Source organism: Sebastes umbrosus, chromosome 23, assembly GCF_015220745.1.
Source record: "Sebastes umbrosus isolate fSebUmb1 chromosome 23, fSebUmb1.pri, whole genome shotgun sequence".
NCBI lineage: Eukaryota > Metazoa > Chordata > Actinopteri > Perciformes > Sebastidae > Sebastes > Sebastes umbrosus.
In genome coordinates, this window is record NC_051291.1 from 9,883,335 (window position 1) to 9,896,318 (window position 12,984).

The 12,984-nt window shown below is 37.7% G+C and overlaps 3 protein-coding genes across 4 annotated transcripts; 1 reads left to right on the forward strand and 2 right to left on the reverse strand.

The window, feature by feature from the left end:
- Positions 1-700: 700 nt before the first annotated feature.
- usp18 (ubiquitin specific peptidase 18) lies at positions 701-5,865 on the reverse strand. Of its 2 annotated transcripts, XM_037759839.1 has the most exons (11): positions 5,755-5,865; positions 5,558-5,659; positions 4,219-4,315; positions 3,895-4,037; positions 3,740-3,819; positions 3,526-3,660; positions 3,192-3,287; positions 2,954-3,115; positions 2,738-2,869; positions 2,379-2,422; positions 701-1,069 (listed from the first exon to the last, which is right to left on the reverse strand). In XM_037759839.1, exons 2-11 carry the CDS (start codon positions 5,613-5,615, stop codon positions 997-999), a joined length of 1,020 nt encoding a protein of 339 aa, XP_037615767.1. In that variant the 5' UTR covers positions 5,616-5,659; positions 5,755-5,865; the 3' UTR covers positions 701-996. The 2 variants fall into 2 exon arrangements, with proteins under 2 accessions (XP_037615767.1, XP_037615768.1); XM_037759840.1 differs by lacking the exon at positions 5,558-5,659 and having other exon boundaries at positions 5,755-5,828.
- Positions 5,866-6,713: 848 nt separating this feature from the next.
- On the reverse strand, positions 6,714-9,635 carry pex26 (peroxisomal biogenesis factor 26). Its single transcript, XM_037760935.1, has 5 exons — positions 9,246-9,635; positions 9,016-9,156; positions 7,637-7,962; positions 7,411-7,551; positions 6,714-7,301 (listed from the first exon to the last, which is right to left on the reverse strand). The coding sequence occupies exons 1-5, from the start codon at positions 9,443-9,445 to the stop codon at positions 7,201-7,203; spliced, it is 909 nt and encodes a 302-aa protein (XP_037616863.1). The 5' UTR covers positions 9,446-9,635; the 3' UTR covers positions 6,714-7,200.
- Positions 9,636-10,327: 692 nt separating this feature from the next.
- llph (LLP homolog, long-term synaptic facilitation factor) lies at positions 10,328-12,637 on the forward strand. The gene is made up of 3 exons (XM_037760936.1): positions 10,328-10,479; positions 11,779-11,995; positions 12,150-12,637. The coding sequence occupies exons 2-3, from the start codon at positions 11,791-11,793 to the stop codon at positions 12,311-12,313; spliced, it is 369 nt and encodes a 122-aa protein (XP_037616864.1). The 5' UTR covers positions 10,328-10,479; positions 11,779-11,790; the 3' UTR covers positions 12,314-12,637.
- Positions 12,638-12,984: the final 347 nt, after the last annotated feature.

Below are 12,984 nucleotides of genomic sequence, written 5' to 3' on the forward strand. Positions count from 1 at the left end.
CCTCCCGCCCCCCCACTGAGTGTGTTCACAGTGTGTGTGGTCTGAGGGTGGAAAACCACTCGGTGTGTTGAGTCTTCAACGCCACCTGCTGGTGTTTAGTAGAAATTACTATGCTGGTGTACAATCTGAATGAGCTCAGAAAGATCAATAAATATAAACTAGGACTGTCAATCAAATAAAATATTTAATCATGATTAATAGCATGATTGTCCATAGTTAATCGCGATTAATCGCACATTTTCTATCTGTTCAAAACGTACCTTTAAGAGACATTTTTCAAGTGTTTAATACTCTTATCAACATGGGAGTGTGCAAATATGCCGCTTTATGCAAATGTATGTATATATTTATTATTGGAAATCAATTAACAACACAAAACAATGACAAATATTGTCCAGAAACCCTCACAAAAATATGCTCAAATCACAACATGGCAAACTGCAGCCCAACAGGCAACAACAGCTGTCAGTGTGTCAGAGTGCTGACTTGACTATGACTTTCCCCAAACTGCATGTGATTATCATAAAGAGGGCATGTCTGTAAAGGGGAGACTCGTGGGTACCCATAGAACCCATTTTCATTCACATATATGGAGGTCAGAGGTCAAGGGACCCCTTTTGAAAATGGCCATGACGCCAAAATTTAGCCTACGTTTGGAGCGTTATTTAACCTCCTTCGCGACAAGCTAACATGACATGGTTGGTATTGATGGATTCCTTAGGTTTTTTAAAATCGTGCCTGCTACAACCTCTGAAAGATTGATTGAGTTAATGCATTAAGAAATTAGTGGCGTTAAAATCAATGAATGTTAACGTGTTATTATCACCTTAAATTTGACAGTCCTATTTAAAACCCTTCACCACGTACAATACAATCAAAAGATATACTAAATTATGAAAAGTAAATAAGTTATACTCCTTAAAATTCATGTAGTTTTTATGTTAATCCAATATATTGCACCATGACCCCAGGTATAATTCATCTGCGTACACCCACTCAGCCGGAAAGTTCAGGTTGTTGTCCCTCCTCTTTCGAACCTCTTCTGTACATTAACATGTATGCTGTGGCTCTGTAACAATAACATTAAATGTTTTAAAGAAACATGTATAAAATGTACAGAACAATGCTTCTATGAGTTAGGGTAGTGCAATAAACAAGAATACAAATTTCCCACCAGACACAACAGACAAGACGGATTTCCTGTTTATGAGTTTAAAAGTTTGAAAGCCCTCATGACAAAAACATGACCACCTTTTAGTCTTTAATCTTCACTGAGGAACAAGACAATAAGGCTTTGTCTCAAGATCTAAAGCAGTTTCCGCAAGTAGGAAGATAAAAAGCTTCATGACGGCACCGGGAGTCAAGCATAAGGCTTTAAATGTTATTAATAAAAATCTTAAACTCTGAAAGCAACTGGAGGGCTAAAATGGGAGTCACATGTTTTTTTGTTTTTGTTTGCTGAAGGCGATGGTTGCTGTATTCCAAATTTTTTGGAAGTGAGACGATTTTATTGATGAGGCTGAAGACAGAACTGGAGTTGTTAATGCGAGAGGTAATAAAAGTTTGAATAGCTCTCTGTACTGAGCTCAGAAATTAACTTCAGAGCATGTCTTCAATAACCTGACCCGCCACAGGGTTTGTTACACAGAACCATCTGAGGAGACGTCATTGGAAACTGCCTGGAAAAGGGCAGGCACTTGGATGAACCATCTGTCAATCAAACTCTTGCCGAAGCCAGTCGGGAGAAGAGTGAAAACATCTTTTCAATCGAGAAAAGTCTTCAGTGTTGTTCTTTGGTCTTCTTTCTTTTTTTTGTCACTTTAGTATTTATGGCTTTTTTGTATACACAAATAAAACACAAATATAACAACGAAACTTGCAACAGTGCAGCGAGGGGTTCAGTTTACAACTGATGATGCAGTATACAGGGTTTTTTTCTTATTAAAACATTCTTTGGTCTTCTTTCAATGAAGAAATACCCTCCAGTTCTGATACAACTGATGCTATGCTTATTGTTTAGAACTAACAGTCGTCTCTCCGTGTTGTCACACACACCTCAGCCACGCCCCTAGCTGTAGTAACTCCTCATACGACGCTGATTGGTCCGTGATCTGGCTTGCCGGACACATTACATGCATTACTTGAAGCCTGACAAGATGGATTTTCGTGTGATATTTGAATTCTCGCGGGATCTTGTGACATCGCAAGAATCCGGCTGCCGCGCAAAGTAATGTTTTTACATGTCTTCCTTCTCAAAATTAAAGAAATAGTTTGACATTTGTAAAACAACAGGTGAACCAGAATGGAGCCCTGAGGCACTCTAAGCCAAAGTTATACCTTCCAACGTAAACATAAAAAACGTATGTTGAGTAATTTACCTGCCATGTCCTCCATATGTTCTCGTCACGTCTTCCCAGGAGGCCTGTGTGTTGGGATGCAAACCAGAGACCAAATGAATCACAAATTTGCATAAATCTACATTTTAGTGATGCACAAATCCCTCTTGAACAAGTGTGGTGTAAAAGCTATATTTCCCTTTCACCAATGGTAAAAGGGAGCAAACCTAAGACATGTGCTTCAACAAAGATCTAAATGGGAGCTTTCATGTCTATAACTATGCATTGTGATTGATATGAAGTGTTCCATTCACAAATATATACTTTACAAAGTCTTCAACAAGTACAGGCCAGAAATAAATTGCATTCAAGTGAGACAGATTTTGTCAGATTGGACGTACCTGTCGTACGTGGCTGTCATCTGCGTAGTACCAGCGCTGGTTCCCCCTGTGGCGAACGTAGGCAGTATAGTGCCCAAACATTGCATATCCAGAGTGCACTACCACTGCATGCAGCGTGTACTTGCAGTCATTCTGGGAAAAACAACTTTGTCAACTTGTGGATGACCAAAGAGAAAATTTGTGGATATTATTATTATTTTTATTTCTTATAAGTACCTGGGAAAAGTCTGAGGAGAACGCGTCTTTGTGAGTCTCAGAGAAGTCAAATGTTTCTGGAAAAGTAACCCTGCAATCAAGTTTCCGGGTGGAACCGCGGCTATTCCGAAATCTTTTCAGATGCACGCACAAGATCTGAGGCAGGGAGAGCAGTTTGACACCCTGAGAGAGAAAGAAAGAGGTTTCACTGTGGTGGTTCAGTTCATACTTTGCGGGAAGCGTTTAAACCAAGTCTCACCTGTTTAGATGGAGTCTTCCTTTCACATTGTTCACAAAAGCAGCAATTTATGCCCCTCAGCTCCTGATGCTCAAAGAAAGAGGTCATGCAGTCCTCCTGAAAAGGTTCATGTAAAGAATACTTCAGGAAAGTTTACAGTAATAGTTTGACATTTTGGGAAATGTGTTTATTTGCTTTCTTGACGAGAGACGAGAAGATTGAGACCACTCACACGTCTTAGTGTGGTATCAATCTTCTCATCTAACTTTTGGCAAAAAAGCCAATGATTATATCTCCAAATATGTTTAAATATTCCATAAAAACAATCCACATCTAAAGAAAAGAGAAACGTCACCAGAGAATCGTGATCTTCTTTCACACGCAGAGGCAGGCTGAGCAGGAAGCTGCTCAGAGTCTGGACGGAGCTGCACTCTAAACACTGCAGGTACGTCTCCACAGGAATCTTGTACAGATTCTGGATTTCAAGAGCCTGAAAACAAATGCAAGCACGATATAGATGATGCACTTACAGGTGGAAAAATAACGTATATTCATGATTAAAGACCAACCAGAGGTTTGTTATCCATCTGCTGTTGCAGGAGGTTCAGGATGGAGAGGAACACCTCGTCAGCATCATGCTGTATACTAACTGCAAAACATTGTCAGAAGTTAGAAGATAAACCACATCAGTATTCAATATTTTGTTAAGTTTGTTTTTCCTTACGTCGTAAGCAGTTCCTGTCCAGAGAGTGGAGGAAGTCCAAATGGGGAGCAGGCTCAGGGTGGTCACTCTTCATGGCCGTGAGGACTTTCTTTAGCTGCAGCGGGACGTTACCACCGTAATCTCTCACGCCAGCTGCTTCCCACCTTGTGAAATTCATAAACCCTCATTAATCTTTGTTTTTACAGTCTTAGATCCAAAAAATGGCGACGGCCAAAATGCCGAACTCAAGGCTTAAAACCGGCAGTCCACAAACCAATGGTTTGGTTAAGGTATCATTGTTTTATAAGTCATGATCATAATGAATATGCAACGTAATTTTCTTACTTGTCTAGTAGGTCTCCTATTTCCCAGGTAGCAGAGAAGGTCTGGAGCAGCGTGTTCACACAGCAGGACAGATGGTAGTTGCTGAGGCCTCTCATTCCTGTGACAGACCATCAGAAATGTTAAAATAATCCTGTTGGTGAAAACTTGAACCAAGCACATCATCCATGGCCCACCTAGGGGCATTCACACGTGTGAAAATAAAATAAAAATGTAACGGTAAAGTCCTGATGCTAAAGGTTACTATGGCTGGCAGAACACCCACCTCACTTACATGCTGTATTTAAATAAACAAATCAATCATTTTATAGAAGACTGAGCCCGTTTGGTTTGTTGACTTAAGGCTCGACGTACAGGAGATGTTTATTTTACACAGATCCAAGATCAGTATTTTGTTTTCTATGTCACTGCTGAACACATGAGGGATTTATTGGTTGTGAAGAGAAAAATAATTGTATGAAACGCAGCAATAGATGAAACCACACATTGTGTGTGAGAAACTGCATTGTTACAGGTTGTGGAGGAGTTCATTGAGATCTTAATCAACCATATTGTTTTAACAGCTGATGAACAACCAGGTATGTGTGGGTCTGCTAGAAACTTAAAGAGCCTAGAGACTCTCAGGGATTCCCAAAGGAACTGCACAGAATAAAAAAGTTATTTAACTCACTTTTTATCCCCTTTAGAATCGTAAACACTAGGTCTGTGTATTGGCAAGAATCTGGCAATAAGATACGTATCACGATACAGGGGTTACGATGCAATATATTGCGATATATTGCGATACTGTAAGTAAGGATATATATTGCGATTTTTTCAAATCTAATTTTAGGAAAAGTATCATAGTATAAATAACACTACTATATGCATAAAATCTGAGCATAAAAAAGTTAGAATAGTAGGATCTGCATTTGCATATCTTTGCAAATAAGTAAAGTATTTCCTGAGTTAATCTTTGCATGTAAACTATTAATTGGAATTCAATACAGAGTTTTTGAGAGTTGATAGATACAGTATTACAAAACATAATATTGCAATACTGAATATTTTCGTCCACCCCTAGTAAACACTGAGTCAGTGGTAACAGACAGTAGAAATATGGATCATGTAACCTTAATAGGGATAATAATTAATAGGAATTGCTTTTTAAAAATAATATTTCTTAATATAAGGAATGTGCCATGGTGGCAGGTGACCTGAAAGTTTTACCTGCCACAGCCAACATTTACCCTGTTATTTGGCAGCTGGCAGGTGCTAATTTAATTCCCTGATTACAGGTAATATTTAAATCATATATATCAACAAAACTCACCATCAGAGAGGCAGAATGTGGTCTACTTACCAAAGTAGGGGTTTCTCATATAAAGAGAAGAGAAAAAACTGCAGATCGTTCCAGACATCAGCAGCACAGACTTCACTTCACACAGTTAGTTAACCTGGAGGTCTGCAGACAAAAACTAACCTCCCAGACTGCAGTCAGACTGGTCCTTTGACCTGTTTACTGGGAGAAAACGAGTCAAATGAATGTGTTCCTCTCACCTCAGAGTAACTATAAACATCAGCGATATATCAACAGCTTCAGGTTCACTTCCGTTTTTACAGTTTTCACTTCGTCTGTTTGCTGCAGAATCGAAACTTAGATGTTGCCATGCGCATGCGCAGACTGTGTCTAAAGGTATTACATTATATTTTAATATAAGTTTCAGTTTGTCATCTCAACTGTAAAAACACTGTTAAAATGAAATATGTATTTATTTTTTTTTTCGTTGTGATTTATTATCACAATTTACTTTGTTTCTCTTTATTTTTTTCCCCTATTTAGTTTGTATTTATTTTTGTTTATTATTATTCCTATTCTATTTTTTGAATTCTTATTTCTATTTTTTAACTTTATCTCTCATTTTTATTTTATTTTAATTTATTTATCTATATATTTATTCTTTTGTTAATTCATTTTCTATATTCATCTTCTCTTCTCTCCTAATATAAGTATAAACAAACATGTTATTCTTCCTCCCTGTACAATATGACAAATATTATTCATCCCTACTTAATGAAACAATGTATGGACATTGAGGGGATGATGAAGCTCACGGACTGCCTCTTAAGGACACTTATGACCCTGTTGTGTCTTAAAACATGTGGCTGTGCTGTACGACTGTGCCGTACCTGTTAAAAGGAAATAAAATGTTAAAAAGTAAAAAAAAAAATGTATATACTGTACCACCATTTTATCACTATAATGACTGATATCATTTGTATTTTTATATAATTTAGTTTTTAACTTGTCATTTTTATTTATTTTGCCATATTTGTTTAGTATCTTGAAATGTAGTAAATGCACAAATTGAGCATATACATGTTTAGATGTCTGTATTTGTACTTAGGCTATACCTTACCCACAATGACCTGGTTTAAATGCATTTTAGTGACAGATAGCTACATGAAAATAATATTCAATCATGAGCTAATTAAATAACATTAATGTCAGAGAGTTCTCAATTCAGAAAGTTGTTACACATTCTTTTTTTAAATCTTTTTCCAGTTATACACTACAATCGTACAATCTCACAAGTCATAAACAAAATATCATATATTTATTGTATCTGTTTTAATTTATTTTATCACGATCACATCTGTATCCCTTTGATATCTTATCTATATCCATTTCATTACCAGTCTGTGTTATATGTTTTGTAATTATGTGTATGTGCTGCTGCTATCTTTAATCTCAGTGAGGCACTCTCCTGGTTAATAAAGTTATTATTATGATAAAGAGGGAGTTGCTTTAGGATGATGGATGTCAGTCTACAAATGTCTGTGGTTTCTAACACAGAAAATAGCAAATACAGCTGGAAATGTCTTTATTTTGAGTAATAAAAGTAATTAATCTGACTGATGATAAAAATTGAAAAAAGGGACTAAACCATATTCTCTTACCAACACAACAAAGTAAAAATGAATCAAAATGATGGGATGTGATTTTCAGTCTTTCACAGCCTGATAGTACGGTGCAAACATGGCACTCCACATCTGTCTGAGCAGCTGGAGAAGTTTGGAAATCCACATGAATGAAGATGGAAGAGCTGTGGGGAAAGAACAGGAAGAAATGCACTGATTTATTTCCAATCAAATGTTTTATACTTCAACAAAGACTTGTGATGAAATTGAGTTCTAAAGAGCATTTAATCAAACCTGGATCCATTCGGAACAAAAGCATGTAGAGAAGAACGGCAGCCAGGAAGACTCTCCGGAGAGGAAACGAACCAGAGCCGGTCGCCAACACTTTTCTGTACAAAAACCTGAGCATGGCTTCAAGTTTACGGATTATAGATCCTGTAAAAACAATCAGAAAGTCTGCATTCATTATTTGTACTTATATGACTTAGTATAATGCATGTCATAAGGACTTAGCTGAAACCTTGAGTTGAGACAGGAAGTGCAGTGATGTCAGAGTCTGGACTGAACTCAGGATTTAGAGGCGGTTCATGATTCTGTCGCTCTTTTCCTTCAACAACCTCCAGTGCAGTCTGCCTCTGGTCTTCTGTGAATGCAGCGCATCCAACCTCACCGCCGATCAGCTCCAGAGCTTCGTCTCTGTGTTCAAGAGGCACGAGGACGTGCAGCAGGTAGAGCTCCGCCACTGTCCCGAACCCCGTCACTCTGCTGTTGGACGGGCAGTGTAACCAAACTCTGGCTGCCTCCTGCATCACGGCTGGCTCTCCCACCTTGGAGTAAAGAAGTATGCTGCCAACATGAGAGAGAAAATATATTCAGTGTGGATTTTAGAGCTGAAAAGATCAGTCAGTAAACTGATAAGTCAGATCAACAGAAAAATAATCTTTGTTTCAGTCATTTAGCAAAAATGCCAAATATTCTCTGATTTTAGCTCCTCAAATGTGAAGATTTGCTGCTCTTCTTGTTATATATGATGGGATATTAAATAGGGCTGCAACTTCATTGTCGATTTATCATTGTCGAATTATTTTCTCGATTAATCGATTAGTTGTTTGGTCTATAAAATGTCAAAAAAAGTTGAAAAATGTGGATCAGTGTTTCCTGAATAGTGATATAATGAAAAATGTAAAATAATCGTTAGTTGCAGCGCTAATGTACTTTTTTTTAATTCTTATTTTATTCTCGGTTTTAATAAATAAATATAAGAATAAGAGATAGAAAACAAATTCAAATAATCCAGATATCTGCCGTATGTGCCCGTTGTTGGCCTGGCTATTCAGTGATGCGCAATTTCCTCACAATTAGAACTCCAACTAATGATTATTTTTATAAATGGTTAATATTGTGATTATTCTTTTCAATTAAATTGTTAAAAAAAAAAGTTTATGAAACATCAGAAAATAGTGAAAAGGCCCATTGCAATTTCCCAAAGCCCAAGGTAGTATCTCCAAATATCTCAACATTTTTATATATTTACTGTATTGTTATTGTTGTTATTATATATATCTTGTCCTAATTGTTTGTTATCACTATTATGTAGTCATATTATTTCTTTATATTAATCTTGTCTCTGGGTGGAGGCTTCAGATAAGCCCAATGTGTTTTTTGCCTCTTCCTGCACTGTTTATTATTCATTTATTTTTTTTGTTATGTTGTATAGTCTTAAATTGTGCAAAAATAAATAAACAAACAAACAATTGCTTGTTTTAATATTAAATTTAAAATGATATAAAAACAGAGAAAATCAGCCAAATCTCAAATTAAACAAGATGGAACAGAGAATCAAGAGAAGACAATTTTTACTTCAATTTTCTGATCAATCTAACTAAAAGCTCTGCTCACCACATCTGCATTATTTTAGCTGGTATTTTGTCCTGGTGCTCGTATTGCTGAAGGACCCAGGAGAGGACACCATGCCACTGATTCAGCTCAGCCAATGCTTGAAGCCCTAAGATGCAGAAGCCAGCTTTAAACTCTCCACATCTGAGGAGACAAAAACACAGAAAAGTTAACATTAACCATCCAGGCTGCAGGGGAACACACATACAAGGTGCTTTTTAAAGACTTTTCACCTGTTGTCCTCTTGCTCCATGTTGCTGAGACTCTCCAGGCCTCTGTCGCATGTGTCAAAAGCTGCCTGGAAGTCTTTGAGGACCATCATTTGCTCTGCAGCTGTGTCCAACATGCTGAACGTCTGTGTTAAAGAAGAAGTGCTGCAGGCTGAGAGCAGAGAGCTGCGAGCAGGAGCCAGGCTGGTTGAACAGCTGCTCATGACTCATTTAAGACCAATAAAACACAAAATACAAGCTATTTTACAACACTAAAAGATGCTGCTTTACTTTAAGCAGCTTAGTTTGTACCTGGATGTCAAATAAACCTGTTTGGAGGTCATCTTTGTACACTATCCGCTCTTCAACATCCTTGTTTACAATCTATTAGTGATGTGTCGGTCACAAACGAGTCGGTTCATTGAGCCGGCTCTTTTAAGTGAACGATAATGGTACGTGTCATTGTCTATGTAAGCAGCCATGCAATGCATTCTGGTAGCGTGGCGTCGCGATTCGAGAAACGAAGCATCACCACGCCCGCTCCTCATTTGCATAAAGTTGAGGGCTCGTCTACTTTATGTAAATCACTGGCTTCCGACGCGACTCGCCGCCTCTCGAAACTCCCTAGAATCTTTTAAAATAAACGTTGTCGATCCAAAATAAAGACGTTTCGGTGAACTATTTTCGTGAAATAAGAGAAGAAAGTTTCCAAACGAGCCTCCATACTGGTTCCGGTCTGAAAACTGGTAGCAGCAGCCAATGGAGGGTAAGTTCGTCCAATCAGGTGGGGACAGCCTTGTGTCTAGCGACAGCCCACCATGTAAAATTCCGGTATTCAGGTAATTATATGATTTAGTTATAATCATATTGAATAATTTAAGTGATATATCTGCACACATACTAATCATAGGTCAAAACAGCCAAAGCTAAATTTGGCTGAACTATAAAAGGTAGAAGTGGTAAAATGAAGAGCCGTTTGGGAGCCGAAAGAGCCGGCTCTTCTTGGTGACCTGAGCCAAATGATCTGGCTCACTAAAAAGAGCCGGAATTCCCATCACTACACTGTAGACTTCCTGGTTTGAGATCGCCAGCCAATCAGATGCTCCAATCTTCAGAGTGACTGAAGCAGCCAATCATGTAGCTGTTTGTTTATAACGCGTCATCGTTTTTTTCCTCTCCAGCTTGTAAACACGTGGACCGAGCAGAGTGTGTTCCTGTCTGTCTACGGAGGACATTTAAGCTATTTAACCACTGTTCTGTAAGTCACCGCTTCTTGTTTACATGTGTAATAATACTAACACAATGTATTGATTCAGCATGCTGAATTAAAGATAGCGTTTAAGTGTATTATAGGCTGCTTTAGCTTAGATGGCTAACAAACTAGCAGTCTGTTGACACACTTTGCTGTAGAGTTAGCTTGCTAATATCTAGTCATGTAATGTAACTACCACGAAACAGTGACATTGTATAACGTTGGCTTTATTATTCTGGTTGATATGTGGATAACTGAGTTATAACTATGATATTTTGTCATATAAATAATGAGAAGCACTTGTTTTAAGATTATTAAAGGCCAGAGGCAGCTTTTGTGGGAGGCTATTTTATGTTATAAAGCTGTTCTAGCGGTCCTAGGAGTATCAAAAACAAAGTGAGGGATATGAAATAGACCAGTGGTTTCCAACTTTTTTTCCATAAGGGACCCCATTTCTATCACTGAGTAAACTGATATTTCATATTATATTCAATGCATAACAATAACAGTACAGAACAATTGTTAAACTGTACGAATAACCTGGAATAACTGCAGGAAGTTTGTGTAAAATGAACAATTAGGATGAATTTTGAGCAGATTCCCTGTGAATATTCATCCAATGAGTTTTCCTGTTATTTTTAGGAACGTTTAATACAATTTTCTGTGTATTATGTAGTTTTATCATTTTTAACAATCATACATACTTAATAGGTTTCTTTTTTGACAAATTCAGTGTTTTCTTCTACCTGACACTTGACCATTGTTCTATTAGCTCTTTGGTTGTTTTAACTGCATACTTTTCTAATGCAGGACGAGGCTGTTTAGCAGAGAGGGAAACTGGTGTTTTTTCACTGTGCTCTGATCCTGTTTATATCTTAAACAACAATCCAAACTTTAAAAATAACAATTAAATTTAGTTTTCTTCACAGAAATGAATGAAATGCTGAAATATAGGCCAACTGTATATTTAAAAAAAGGTTGTCTTATATCCCTTAAATTAAAATCAAAAAGGCCTCGAGACACCTGTGAAGCTTTGGCGACCCCTAGTGGGGGTTGGGACCCCAGGTTGGGAACCAGTGAAATAGAGTTTATAGAAAACTGTCCTGAAGCTGAAACATAATGTGAAGGCCTCCAGTAAATGTGTGCTCTTGGTTCTGGCATCTAATGCATCACAGAGAAACTTGACTTTTAATAAAAATAAATAATGTAAGTGTGGGTCCTTTGAGAGCTGCTTACTGTCTAGAGAAAGTATTAGATAAGAATGTGAAAGCCAGTCAGTTTGACTGGTGTTTTTGTTCATTTCAGATCGTCCTCAAAATGGCAAAAAGCCTCCGGAGCAAATGGAAGAGGAAGATGCGTGCAGAGAAGAGGAAGAAAAATGCACCAAAGGAGCTGGCCCGTCTGAAACAAGCTCTGAGTCTGGATAAGAAAGCAGACGCTGCCATGACTGACCTGCAGGAGATCGCCACCGTGGTGTCAGCTGACAAGATCAAGAAGGATGTGGAAATAGGAGAGGGTGACGGTGAGTGAGAGATTTAAGTGTCTGTACTAAAAGATAAATTTAAACTGGTTTGTGTAGATTTGTTTAGTGTTATCCTGGGTTGCTTGAGAAGCTCACACAAAGCAACATTTTTTATTTATCGTCATCTTATTCATCAATCTTTGTTGTGTTACAGATGGGAAGATGGACATGGACAGCAAGCGCAACAAGACAACTCAGTTGGATGGAAATGGTCAGTACCCTGTGTGGATGAGCCAGCGGCAGGCCAAGAAACTGAAAGGCAAACGGATGGCAAAGAAAAGTGGGCAGGGCAAGAATAAAAAGGGCATCGCCTGGTGAACCAGAGGAAACCAAGAGACCTTTGCTTTGCCTTAAAAGACTTTTGACGCAGGAACACAGAATCATTTCATGTATTCTTTTATACGTGATAACTGGATTTTCTGCTATTGAATCTCATTCTGTTCAGTGGGTTATAAGATTCATGGAGTCCGTTCATTATAAAGTAATTCACTGCAGGAAAATGTTTGTTCTTATGGAACAGCAGCTTCATCTTCATGTTGGGACAAGTTTTAAGAAACTAAGACAAAATATGTCTGATTGTCATGTATTCTCTACTACAATTTAAGTCTTTTCATACTCCGATAAAAATGTTTTATTTACAGATCTATGGCTTGTTTTGTTTACTATAGTTTTATATAGACAGGGCTGCACCTAACAATTATTTTCATTATTAATCAATTAGTTGTTTGGTCTATAAAATGCCAGTAGATAACGAATAGTAAGGAAGAAACCAGAAAATATTCTCATTTAAGAAGCTGCAATCAGAGAATTGACTACTTTTCCTTAAAAAATTACTCAAAACCGATTATGAAATAGTTGGCGATTAATTTAATAGCTGATAACTAATGATTAATTGTTGCAGCTCTAATATAAACTTGGCGTAGGGGTTGAGACGCCGACCGTGAACTACAATGTCTCAGGTTTGAGTCACACTGGGGACATTTGTTGCA

Coding starts and splice junctions, on each gene's coding strand:
- usp18 (XM_037759839.1), bottom strand. CDS start 5,615: ATGTCTGGAACGATCTGCAGTTTTTTCTCTTCTCTTTATATGAGAAAC. Junction 3,288..3,525: donor AAGAAGATCACGATTCTCTG/GTGACGTTTCTC, acceptor GAACCTTTTCAG/GAGGACTGCATGACCTCTTT. Junction 2,870..2,953: donor TCTCCTCAGACTTTTCCCAG/GTACTTATAAGA, acceptor TGTTTTTCCCAG/AATGACTGCAAGTACACGCT.
- pex26 (XM_037760935.1), bottom strand. CDS start 9,445: ATGAGCAGCTGTTCAACCAGCCTGGCTCCTGCTCGCAGCTCTCTGCTC. Junction 9,157..9,245: donor ATGGAGCAAGAGGACAACAG/GTGAAAAGTCTT, acceptor TTGTCTCCTCAG/ATGTGGAGAGTTTAAAGCTG. Junction 7,963..9,015: donor GCTAAAATAATGCAGATGTG/GTGAGCAGAGCT, acceptor TCATGTTGGCAG/CATACTTCTTTACTCCAAGG.
- llph (XM_037760936.1), top strand. CDS start 11,791: ATGGCAAAAAGCCTCCGGAGCAAATGGAAGAGGAAGATGCGTGCAGAG. Junction 11,996..12,149: donor GGAAATAGGAGAGGGTGACG/GTGAGTGAGAGA, acceptor GTTGTGTTACAG/ATGGGAAGATGGACATGGAC.